General features: G+C 45.1%; 2 protein-coding genes across 5 annotated transcripts in view; one reads left to right on the top strand and one right to left on the bottom strand.

Moving 5' to 3' along the window:
• The window catches only part of LOC146205912 (cytochrome b5-like), a 45,207-nt gene extending 41,024 nt beyond the window's left edge, over window positions 1-4,183 (bottom strand). The window contains exon 1 of one of the 2 annotated variants that reach the window (XM_084590577.1): window positions 4,017-4,183. Coding sequence is in view for 1 of the 2 variants with exons in the window: in XM_084590576.1 (XP_084446702.1) it covers window positions 386-432 (47 nt within the window). In the remaining variant the exon portion in view is untranslated. Of the gene's footprint in view, window positions 1-385; window positions 633-4,016 lie in introns of those variants that run through there. The other variant, XM_084590576.1, reaches the window with a different exon arrangement.
• The window catches only part of LOC146205911 (uncharacterized), a 34,516-nt gene extending 26,309 nt beyond the window's left edge, over window positions 1-8,207 (top strand). For all 3 annotated transcript variants that reach the window (XM_084590574.1, XM_084590575.1, XM_084590573.1), the window contains one exon: window positions 7,995-8,207. The gene's annotated coding sequence lies outside the window, so the exon portion shown is untranslated. The remainder of the gene's footprint in view (window positions 1-7,994) is intronic.
• The last annotated feature ends 5,049 nt before the right edge of the window (window positions 8,208-13,256 follow it).

Raw genomic sequence — 13,256 nt, 5'->3', positions numbered from 1 at the left:
CCTCACAAATGAAAGCTTTTGCAAAAAGATAAAATGACAACGAACATAGTCATTAGTCAACACGTGCGTAGTCATTAATCTTATAATTACAGCGTGTAACGAAGCGAGACCCGTAGAAAACCTAGTGAGGACACGATACGGCTGCTAATGCCAATTTAGGTATTTATTATCCATAATGCGATTAAGGAAAGGTTTTCTTGTTTTGTAGAATTTTTCTAGTGCATACTGGAGCATCCCATTTTCAGGCGATAGCGTGGTCGGTTAGATATTTTGTCACGATGCAGCTTATGACCCGTTTACTTTTGCTCACTGGCATCTCGTTTTGTTTCCGACTGCGACACTCACTGTCCAGACAACTGACCGAACAAAGTGCATGCGGCCTCACCTCTGTGAGAGCATCTCAGGTGAAACGCTGTGCTTCCTGGAAGACATAATGGCTGGGCTTGGAATCAGGTAGCTTGGAATAAGATAGCTTGGAATCAGAGCGGTAGATTCGCTTTCTGAAGACTACTGTTCTCCAACCAGGCACTGCGGTCCTCTCAGACGCGAGTCGGTTTCTAGAATGCGCTCAGCTCGGCGCCGATGCGCCATGCCTAGCGTCATTACGCTCCCCTGATAACGGCCGCCGTCGACACCCCTGACGCCGTCTAGGGACGAAAACGCAGTCTGGCCTCCTCTTACCTATAGGCTAGCGGCGACCTTTGTGTTAAGCGCGCAGTTGCGTATCCGTGGTTCAAAGAGATTGGCGGAGAAAGCGTAGCTCCGAGATAAGCAGTAAAGTCGGAGGTCTTTTTGGGCGCCGCCGGCTTATGATGTGCGGGAAATGAGTGCAGTCATATCAAAGAGCGTTAACTATGCCCCGCGTAGAAATCGTCCGACGCCACTTATCTGCGGAGCCACTGCACGGGGGATTTGTTAGATTTCACTGCTGGTTCATGCAAAGGCAGTTCGCTCCACGAACATCGGTTATTCAAAACTACGTAGTTATCGAAAAGGACCGCTTTCAGTCTGCTATACCACTACAATCAGAAATGCGCCGTGCATCTCTTTTCGCACGAGGTGATGGCACCGAAAGATATAAGGAGACGTATTAGAAAAGGCTTCTTAAGAACACATGAAAGAAGAGTTATTTAAAATGCAAAAAGTGAAACGTACAGGGAAGAGCGCCAACAGAATGACAATTCTCGTAACCTGAAATTGAAGTATACGATTGGTGAATGCGATGTTACGCTTTCAGTCTAAACCTTCATTGTCAAGTCACAGCTTCTATTAAGCGGGCTCGAAGAACGGTTCTGTTATGCAGGAGGTGGAGGGGATAAGGGACCCTGTCAGCCATCTGCGCAAGGCGCCCCAATAATTCAACTTTCTTGGGGTGTGAATAAATTCAGCGAGGTCATTACTGTCCCTGTGTACATATGTCTGAGCTAAGAAAAGAGACAAAAAGCTTTTTATATGATTATCGCCGCTGCGTTTTCACCTGCAAGCGATATTCATATTTCTCGCCATCGTGTTAAAAAAAAAAAAAAAAAAGAATGCAGGGGGTAACCATCGAGATCCGTTCACGGCTATTTCAAGATGAAGGGCATCGAGAGCGATGAATGTAGCTAGCGTACCAGAGTCACTCCCATGGCATTTGGATCGCTCGCCCAGCGGCGAGTTCATAGCTGAAACAATAATTAACAAACGGTCGCTTTGAGCAGACGCTGTCGGTGTAAATCCTAGGCCGCACTTGGCAGCCGTTGATGCAAGGAACGCGGCAACAAAAGGCCTGGTCGCGTTTAATAAATGCGGTAAATGGCGGCGCGAACACTTTCTCCTTTTCGTGGGAACACCTGAAAGGTGCGAACTCGACGTTCGCGACGCATTCGTGTGGATAGTTCCTCGTCCATTCTTCGCTGCTATAAATGTTTCCCAAGCTCGCTCAGACCACTGCGGAATTACCAGTATTATCTAACTGCGCAATCCGCCGTTGTCAAGTGCTCTCCGAGTTTACCGATCTTGAGAGCTGCTCGTCAGAGCTGCTGTCCAGCACACTCTGAGCTTAGACGTCCATGTTCAAGTTTCGCTGAAGTGACATGTAGCCACCCACTTTTTTGTGACGAAGTGGGAGGTAATTAGATTGCTGTTAGTGAATTGTAGTCAAGAAGATCAGTGGCCACTACGCTGTTATTTAGAACAGTGATTTCCTAGTGCGTTTTTATGGGTTTTCTTTTTCTTTAGTGATCGCGCAAGCACCACGTATGATATTCCTTAGTTTAAGCTCACATCTCTAACATTTGGAAAACATGTAGCGGAAGTAGTAGTTTATTTGCATTTGCGTCTTCTGCAAGAAACAAGATGGACTCAGCAAAAAGCTGCAGGAATCGCAGCTTGACAGGGTCCGAGATCTTATTGTAAGTCGTGAGCAGCTGTCACGAGTGGTGGCAAGGCTCACATATACGTAGGAAAGTAAACAAGAAAAACAACATGCGACTAGCATATCACAAAAGTAATAAATGCCGCTAAGATACTACGCCTGCCTCAGAAATGAAGATACATATAAACCGTTACAGCAAAGAAACATATCACGGTTGTGATGTTGGTTTCAGGCTAGCACTCAGCAATGCGCAATGTAGTATCTTTTATCCGCACCGGTAAAGGCCACTTCTTTTTTTTTTTCATCAGTATGATGTTGATTTAATTACACTTAAGGTCGCCATTCAGGACACATTCACTAATTCGAGAACAACAGCTGTTACGGACGTCACAATTCGTACTTCCAATATTTCTTCTTTGCAGCAAACCACATCTTTTTAATACATCAGGGATGACAGCACATACGCAACGTGAATTCAGAGCATAAGCCGCGATTGAAAAAAAGAAGTGAACCGAAATTATAACATCAGGTTAGTGCGACCCACACAATGTCAGTTCTTCTCTTAAAGGTGGCTCGGAATTAGATTCGGGAGTTCCTTCGAAGATTTGTTAGCGCTTTCGCCGCATGTCACTTCTGTACTGCAGGGAAGCACACGCAATTGCTGAGGCTTATTTTAATGCAAATTTTTGTGAACAGTTTGAAACTGGGAACCAGCCGTCAGGTCAGTACAAATTCTACCGTGAAAACGTATTGCTTTAGCGGATACGCCCATTGTCAGTTCACTGCCACCCCAGGCTTAGTGTAGAAGCGGCGGACATCATAAGGGCTGTTGAGCGAGTTCACGAGCAGCAGCGTGTGAAAAATAATTGACTTCGTAAATCTTCCATGCCTGAATATCATTGATGTTTGAAGTAGAAGTATGCGCAGTAAGACCTAAAATAAAACTTCAGTAGAGCTAACGACGCTAATGTGAGCATTTCAGGAACATTTAGGGAAAAAAATATGAGCCCTGAGATTCGCGCCACTCTCCTTTGAGAACATGCTGTTGTGTGTATTTTCTGAGCTTGTGCGGCTCATTTGCAAAGAAAGCTGCTGTTTAATCCGTCAATGTGTACACGCGCATTTATTAATGAAAAAATGTTTTCAGAATGTTGGATCACAGACAAAAATTTATTTATATGCGACCGAGTAAAGAAGGTTGACAAAACGCCTTGAAGCAGAGAGGGACAAGCTTGTTCCATCCTCTGGGAAAAAAAAAAAATCAATCTCAATGGCCAGCGTGGCAACGAAGGAATAAATTATTTTAGATGAATCTACGTCCTGCCAACTTTTGTCCATGACTATACGGTTAAGCGAAAATGGTTGCACAGACAAGCGCACTCAGTGGACACGCAACAGATATTCCAAAGCAACGTACTCCTGATGAGCGGCCGCAGATGTCAATCGAAGAGGAAAGTTTTTTGAAAATGGTCGCGTGTAAGAAGTACAACGCGGAATCATCACAATACGTGCTCAAATTTAAATCGCGTGTAAATTCGGCCAGTTCGGTTTCGGCATGCGTCACTAGTGTCGATAAGCAAACAGCATTGCCTCGTCCAACGTGTGTTTGGCAAAAGCGGGCCGCTCAGATGCGAGCGGCGACTGAAGAGAAATCCCGTACCTGGGGACCGGGTACCAGGAGGCCGGGTATCCAAGCACGGCGTTCCTAGCGCAGTAGGGCCGCGAGCGCCCGGACTTTATAGGAAGGGCGCGGTGCCCGAGAGTGTGGCTGGCTTCCTCCTTTCAGGCGCGCCATCGCGGCCCTGTGACGCTTCGGATCGCTCTCAAGGACGTCTGGTCCACTGACAGCGTCCCGCACGCGACCACCCGGAGCACATCAGGCCGCGCGCTGGAGCAGCGCGTGCGCGCTCTGCCCTCCCCGCGGACGGTTCTGGTCCGTACCGGTTCTGAGGTTGGGCTGGGCTCCAGTGGCACGTGCACCTATCGGTACGCCCACCAGAGAGCGGAACTGAACGAACTCTCACCCCGAAGCCTGAAAAACCCTTCCGCCGAGGCAGCGCGCGGGGGCACGTTAACTAGAGATTTCAGATCTCGTTTTTCCTTATTTACAACTAGCCGCCCAGCCTTGTTTGGAGCACCGACTGCTGGGGAAAGCTTCGCACGGCTTCCCCGAAAGAGGGTCGTCCCGGAAGGTGAAAAAAAAAAATGGCTCTATTTGAACAGCCCCGCATAATCTTTTCGCGATGAAAGTGGCGGCGGGAACTCTTGTTCGAGCCAATGAAAGATCCGGTAGAACGTTATGAAAACGTTGGGTCCCTTAGACTTGAAGGCGGGGTCTGTATTTTGTACAGCAGAGTTTCTGAGGGTCTCGAGTAACGCAAATAAATGAGTATTTAGGACAATGCAGACTATGGACGAAGTGTTTTTGTCACCTCATAAACACAAATACGTAGTGGGACTCAGAAGAAATGAAATAAAGAGTCCTGGCCCATGCCACTATGTAAGTAGGCTCTGTCAGAAAAGCTAGTCCAAAATTGGTTTCCAAGCGGATGAATTTGCCATTTTTCCTCCTTTCTCTTTTTTCGTGTGCGTGTGGGGCGCGCGCAAATAAATGCACTAGTTTCGCAAATCAGCGTCAGCCTGCATTGAATTCGATGGCCATCCCGCAGCTGAAGCAGCGCGCAGCCAGTATTATTATTTTTTTTTTTTTTCAGTCCAGGTAGCCTTCATTCGTGCTTTTATTTTTGTTTTCGTTGCGAGCAGGACGCAGGCAAAGAAAAGCGCTTGTTGTGGCGGAACCAAATGCTTCTGGTGCCCTTACGTGGGGCACATATGCGTGCAAGAACTGAGTAAGCCTCCAAAAAAGTGTTTTACGGAAGAACGCTGATTGCGCGCGCTCCAACACACCGGAACCGAAGAATCGGGCGTTACACGCCAGCGACTCCCTCTAAGCGGGAACCGGCGCCTCCTCCTCCTTATTATTATTATTATTATTATTATTATTATTATTATTATTATTATTATTATTATTATTATTATTATTATTATTATTATTATTATTATTATTATTATTATTATTATTATTATTATTATTATTATTATTATTATTATTATTATTATTATTATTAGGAATTCTGTTGGCAGTGGGGCATTTGCCGAGGTGAGACACAGCACAAAAATTGTGCTATAATTATTTCCACATAATTATTTAGTTTGGTTGAAAGGGTTTAACGTCCCAACGCTACTCAGGCTATGAGAGACGCCGTAGTGACGCCGGAAATTTTGACCACCTGTGGTTCTTTAGCATGCACTGACATCGCACAGTACGCGAGCGCCTTGCTTTTCGCCTCCACCGAAAAGCGGCCGCCAAGGCCGGGTTCCGATCCCGCATACTTGTCTACAGCAGTCGAGCGCCCTAACCACTGCGCCACCACGGCGGGGCAATTTTCGCATATTATCCAAATGACTCAGAACCCACCATATTCTACTATAAGCACATATTTCACTCCACAAAATTGATTGCACGTAGTTTATCATTTGTAATTTATCATGTTTCGTTAATTCTTCACCTTAAAACACAACTGGCCCCTCCTTGGTGGTGCAGTGGTAAGACGCCCGACTACTGTGTCGAAGTACCTGGGTTCGATCGCGACCGCTGGCGGCTGTGTTTCGACGGAAGCGAAACGAAGTAGCGTCCGTATGCTGTGCGATGACAGTGCACGTTAAAGATCCCCAGGTGGTCGAAATTACTCTTCAGCCCTGCACTACGGCTCCCCTTTCTCTCTTTCCGCTCTCACTCCCACCTTCCTCCCTTCCCTTACGGCGCGGGTCAAGTGTCCACATAACAAGTGTGACAGATACTGCGCCGTTCCTTTCGTGAACCAATTATTATTATTGTTATTAAAACACAACTCCTAATAAAATTGCAATGAGCATATCAAGTACATTCCCAGTCTCAACCTCAAGTGCGATATGACCCTTAGAGAGCAACGCAAGTGCATGTGTAGGAAACTGCTGCAGGCAGAACACCTTTGTAGTTGAATCAAAATCGTTCGTTCTGCTTTTTTTTTTTTTGAAATGTGCAAATAACTAGACTAATAGAGATACTTGTCAATTGCTTCATCGTGTTACGTTTCTCGGGAATAAAGAGGTTGTGTTAATACGCGCATTCGGGTCTGGGTAACGATAAATATTGCTTGCTCGTAAGGGCTTGGCTCGTTTTTTAGTCTAAGTAACGGAAGCTATATTGATGCGAAAATCTAACGAACATTACTTTCGATTTAAAAAATCTTACTTATTCAGTTGGATAAAAGCTGGACATCAAAAATCACACAGCGGTTGCTCAGATACAATGTGCAATGTACGGCTCATTTTAGCCGCGTCTCGTTCAGGAATCAGAGAATCTATAATCAGTGTTCACCTGAGTACTAGCCACATTGAATACTAGTCTGTTACAATCGACTTCGCACTTACCCAATCCACTTTGACGACGTCGGCCAGCAGGAGAAAGAGGATGTGCGGATATTTTTCTTTCACTTGCGCACTATCTAACGAACTCATTCTGTGGCAGCTCTGTAACCGCTGCCAAATGCAAAGCGATCCGCAAGTTACTCTGGGCAAATACGTGGCGTCGTTGCTAATGCAGCACTCGTGGTTAGCTTAGTAATCACAGTGTTTCGTGATTTTGCGTTGATTGAGGCTGCATTCGGATTGGTGTTCTTGTTTTTCAAAAGCCAATTCTGTGACGATTTTTCTCGCGCACCTGCCTGCATTTCGGAGCGTGAATTTGTTTTTGTTTTCAGAAACTAATAATTTCCGTTCTTTTTTATTTATCTGCAAACAAATATCCATGCATTGATTTTGTTGGCCTTACTTGAGCTGACCGTACCCGGGCTTTAATATCAATGAAATGAGGAGCAATGAAAATTACGTTGGTAATTTGGCAGAACCTGTAAAAAACACCCATATTCCACAAACCAGAAATCAAGAAATGTGGTTAGTTCCTACATCTAGAGCAAATTACTCAGAACAATCTATCTCTTACACACTGCCAGTGCTATTAAATAAATTAAACAAAGAAATGTTTGACCCTTTCCAGCATTCAAATACTGTTGTTAAGAAATTTTTTCTGAACAAGTTTGTGTGATGACGCTGCATATATGTTTGTGTTGGTACTTTTTGCTTCTTTTTCAAGGTGTGTTATCTTCTTTTGTACTGTAATGTATAGCGCAGAATTTATTGCCGCTTGTCTGATGCAATGCCAATGTAAAAAAGGGGGCAGGACCTCTGTCATGCTTCCGAGCTTTTAGTCCTGTCTCCTTCTCTAATATAGAGAAAATAAAAGGCTGATTGATTGATTGACTGATTGATTGATTGATTGATTGATTGATTGATTGATTGATTGATTGATTGATTGATTGATTGATTGATTTATTGATTGATTGATTGATTGATTGATTGATTGATTGATTGATTGATTGATTGAATGAATGAATGAATGAATGAATGAATGAATGAATGAATGAATGAATGTCACATTTATGCTCGTGTCTAAGTGAATTCACTTAAATGTGTGTCAGGCAACCTACTCCAATGAGAAATAACAATTTGCCCTCCTGGTTTTTATTTTCTTGTGCAGGTTGTCCCGCCCATCGAATGCCCCCCCAATGTTCAACATGCCACAAGAACCGTTTCATGCCCCGTTGCATCAGCTGAAACTGTCCTTCCGTCCACTAACGTCTTCCATAACAGTGTTAGGTGTGTAATCACTGAGGGCCTTAAAGCACACAAAGCAGTCAACATTGCAAAACGGCCGTCGCATGTAGCAATAAAGTTCTGTTCCTTCCACGTACCACAAAGGTGTTTTGTTTTCTGACTGTAGAGACTGCAATATTCTTTGTTCCCTAAACAAATCGTTATGACACCATTCATTTATTTATGCGTCTGGCTGTGTTCGATTCATTGGCGCATAAGTAACTCAGGTCATCATGATGCGCCTAAAATGAAAATAAAGTGTGCCGTATGCTGCAGCTATGTACCCAAAATGAGGGCATCCTTTTTCGGCTTAAGACATTTACAACCTCTGTTTTAAATAAAGTTATTACTACTACTACTTTAGAGAACGCTGGTAGCTTCCCAACTTCTAAAAAAAACACTTAATGATGGCATTTTCGATTTTGTTTTAGAAATGTAAGAGTGTCAATACAGTGGATTTAGCCATATGTGCAAGAATGTAATTACGCGTCTGGCTTTACCAATTTTTTTCTTTCTACCGGAAGAGGGCAGTGCATATCTTTACGCGCTTGTAAGCTAATATAATCTTCGTTGGTACCGAATGAAGTACGCATTAAGAGCCACATAATAATGGATTTGGTTCTGGCAACGTTTTAACGGTTTGAAACAGCATCAGTGTAGTTTCACGACTTTACAACTGCACAAAAGCAGCTCATTTAATACACGTAGCATTAAAATGCTCATCTACAGGTGTCATGTGTTGTTGTCGTTTTTTTTTTTTTTTTGTTTAGAATACGGAAGCGGAGCAACCAATAATGAAAACTGACAGTGGTTTAGCCATAGCTAAGCGTAAGTTTTACGTGCGAAATAAACAAGTGTTTTCACACTAAAAAGCTCATTTGAGGGTACTAACCTCAGATAAGATTAATCAATCTTTAGTAGGCGTACGATAGTGCAAATACGACAAATGTGTTCAGACAGCAACGCACTGCTGTAATGTTACTTTACAGGTCTTCAAAGCCTGTTATTCTTAACTAAGCCTAAAACGCTCGATACGCTTATAGGAACCGGGCGTTATTACGCCAATGCATGTGCGTTCAGACACGGTCGGACTCCATTTCTAAACCTGTGCTTTACATGGGTTTCATCGCTGTTAAGTAGGCCTAATTATCTTTCATCCTGAGCGTGGTCGGTCATAGCAAAACATTTGTATATCAAAGCATGTACTATAGCAAAGCTAGGCTTGGTTGCCGTAGCAACACTCCGTCAGGCGTACGGAATGCAGAAACCCGAAAATCGGTGAAAACTGTCGTGCTATAGGCCAGAAGTGCTTTTGCAAGTAATAATAAATGTTTATACACAGTACATACAGATCAGCTGTGCGGACATGCCAAAGCCACAAGCTGACTTGTACGGCGACGACCTAGCCCATACAAGTGGATTTCAGCCTTGACGTTCACGGACCTACTGCTGCATATTCTTGTGTTGTTGTTGTTTTCTTCATTTCGACGATGAATATATTGTGTTGGCTCTGTTCACGAAGTTCTCTGGTGTCAGGAATAAAGAGAAATGATCCATGCCTCTGTTATTCATTTTCGCTTATTCTCAGGCCCAGCCCGTGTTATGTCCCTGTCGCGGTAATCCGGACGAATGAAGTATGGCTAGCCTGATGTTCCTTTGAGTTTATTGATGCTGAGCTCCTCAAAGAATTGTTCAATATTAGCATTTGCTGCAGAAACAGATCATTCAGTTTTATAGCGTTTCTAGCGCCGTTTCTAAGATAGAGATGACCAATGAGGTAAGAGGGATGGGTCGGGCTGGATAGTTCATGTTGGACGGAACGAGGAAACAACGCTTACAGACGGGGCGGGGACAAGAGACAGTGCATGTGTTTGTCTCGTCACTCACGTGCCGTCTGTCAGCGCTGTTTCCTCGTTCAGTTGTAAATGATTGGTGGGGAGGACAAAAACGATGATTGTCCTTTCTTGAGGGTATATTTTCGTTTTATATTTCTGTGAGCGTATATCGGCTTTTTTCATCATGCACCCCAACGAGCCCCTCAACTCGTTAATTATTTGTGATGATTATTTGACACGTCGCATTCAAAACCAGTAAGAATAGATGGCGATATAAACTCTAAATGGAAATATGTGGTTCTGCTTGCGCTTGGGCAACAGTTATAAGTAACACTACATTCAGCAGAAAAACCTTCAAAAATTTGGCCGCTATAGTGTATGTTAGATCTCACAAAACAGTTTGCCGAAAACCCTTGCTACGAAATTAAGGCTCAGATAAATGCCTTAAGGCTATTCCTATTATTATTACTATTATTATTATTATTATTATATTATTATTATTATTATTATTATTATTATTATTATTATTATTATTATTATTATTATTATTATTATTATTATTATTATTATTATTATTATTATTATTATTATTATTATTATTATTATTATTATTATTATTATTATTATTATTATTATTATTATTATTACAGGGTAGTTCAGCTTGTGATTGCAGAGAGCGGACACGGAAGATAAGGCTTTCAAACAGACGTTTTCTGCAGGCACCAGCCGACACTGCTCGAACGTCGTCTTCTCCAAAACTCACGAGATTCTTCTTCCCACTTCCTTATGCGCATATCAATGCATGCACCGCCTAATGTAACCCTCCGGCTGAAAAGCACCGTCCCGGTGCGTACTGGCGTCCAAACCAGGGTCCGTGTAGTATACGGCTTGAGGCGTGCAGCATGGACCGTCTCGGTACGTGGTGTAGAGGTATGGCGTGCGGGATGCAAGGGCGCAATTTCGTATGTCACTGGAGTCACTTGTCGTAAATTACGGTAGGGTCCTGTATAACGGTGCAAAAGTTTTTTCCGAGAGGCCAACGCGGTGAGCTAGGGTCCAAAGCAGCACGAGAAAGCCGCAAGAATACTGGGTGTTGCGATGACAGGAATCATAGCGACGTTTCTGGGAGTCATGGGAGGCTGCGAGTCGGTTGCGAGCAACAACGCGGGCAGCATCAGCTCGGGCTATGGCGTCACGAGCATATGAGCTGGCAGTGGAGACAGAAGGGAGCAGGCTGTCAAAAGGAAGCAGAGGTTCACGGCCGTATAGAAGATAGAAGGAGGATGTAGCCGGTAGTGTCGTGACGCGAGGAATTGTATGCAAATGTCGCAAATGGCAGCGTTATGTACCAGTCGCGGTGGTAATCAGAAACGTACATAGACAGCATGTCAATCAGTGTCCGGTTAAGGCGTTCGGTAAGCCCGTTCGTCTGTGGATGGTAGGCAGTCGTGAAAGAATGACGAGCGTTGCACAACCGTAGTATCTCGTCAACTATACGCGCAAGAAAGCAACGGCCACGGCCGGTGAGCAGTTGGAGGCGAGCTCCATGGACGAGTATAACGTCGTTGAGGAGGAAAGAAGCGACATCAGTTGCACAACTGGTTGGTATCGCTCGTGTGACCGCGTAGCGTGTGGTTTAATCAGTGGCCACCGCAATCCATTTGTTCCCCGGTGCGGACAGTGGAAAAGGCCCTAGAAGATCCAGACCCACTCGAGAAAATGGGTCTATGGGGATGTCAATCGGCTGCAGAAGTCCAGCTGGTACAACTGACGGCTTTTTGCGGCGTTGACAGCGGTCACAAGCAGCCACGTAGCGGCGGACTGCGCGGTATAGGCCTGGGCAAAAGAACCGACGGCGCACACGGTCGTATATGCGAGAGACGCCTAGATGACCCGCTGTGGGAACGTCGTGAAGCTGTTCAACGACGGCTGTGCGTAGATGCTGAGAGACTACTAGTATAAAGTCGGGGCCATCAGGTCGCATATTGTGCCGGTATAAGATGCCATCGTGGAGCACAAACAAACGAAGGGAAGGGTCATGGCGATCGGCGCTGAGGCGATTGATAATTTCGCGAAGCTGAGGGTCCTGGTATTGCTCACGGAGAATGTTGGAAAAGTCAGAAATAGAGAGCACGGAAGCATCATTGTCACATTCAGGTTGGCTTGGCGGGTCTACTGGATGACGGGACAGGCAATCGGCGTCTCGATGCAACTGGCCATATTTATAAACTACTGAAACATTGTACTCCTGAAGGCGCAAGGCCCAACGTCCAAGGCGGCCAGTAGGGTCTTTGAGTGTAGAAAGCCAACACAATGCGTGGTGGCCAGTGGCTACAGTGAATGGCCGCCCATACAAGTAAGGGCGGAACTTCGTAATGGCCCAAACTAGGGCGAAGCACACACGTTCAGTCATGGAAAAATTCTGTTCGGCCGCAGAGAGGAGTCGGCTGGCATAGGCGATGACGCGAGGGGAACCGAGCTGACGTTGTGCGAGAACGGCACCAATTCCATGACCACTTGCGTCGATGCGTACTTCTGTGGGCACTGACGAATTGAAGTGAGCCAATACTGGCGGACCGGTAAGGTGGGCAATTAGAGCGACGAAGGCGGCCGATTGCTCGTGGCCTCAGGAAAAGGAGACCTCTTCTTTCAGAAGCTGCGTGAGTGGACGGGCGATTTCCGCGAAGTTTGGTACAAATCGCCGGAAATATGAGCAAAGTCCGAGGAAGCTACACACGTCGCTACTAGATTTCGGTATAGGAAAAGCACTTACAGCGCGAATTTTGTCGGAGTCCGGCTGTCCTAGGACCTTGAGTTCCCGGCGACCAAAGCTACACTTCTTGGAGTTCAACTGAAGGCCAGCTCTCGGAAGACGTCAAGAATAGCCGAAACACGATGGAGGTGGCCTTCAAAGGTTGATGAAAATACGATGACGTCATCGAGGTAGCACAGACATGTGGTCCATTTGAACCCGCGTAGTAAGGAGTTCATCAGGCACTCGAAGGTCGCAGGGACATTACATAAGCCGAAAGGCATCACATGAATTGGTAGAGGCCATCTGGGGTGACAAAAGCCGTCTTTTCACGATCTCTTTCGTCAACAAAGATCTGCCAATATCCTGAACGGAGATCGATGGAGAAGTAGTTGGCACCATGCAGGCAGTCGAGGGCGTCATCGATCCTTGGAAGAGGGTACACGTCTTTCTTTGTTATCTTGTTTAGGTGTCGATAATCTACGCAAAACCTTCAGCTGTTGTCTTTCTTTTTGAGGAGTACTACCGGAGACGCCCAGGGACTGCTCGGCGGCTCAAT

The sequence above is a fragment of the Amblyomma maculatum genome, chromosome 1, assembly GCF_055883805.1.
Source record: "Amblyomma maculatum isolate TAMU_Amacu chromosome 1, ASM5588380v1, whole genome shotgun sequence".
In the NCBI taxonomy this organism is placed as follows: Eukaryota; Metazoa; Arthropoda; class Arachnida; order Ixodida; family Ixodidae; genus Amblyomma; species Amblyomma maculatum.
Note: the sequence above shows the minus strand (reverse complement) of the source record. Positions and strands in the feature narration are given on the sequence as shown.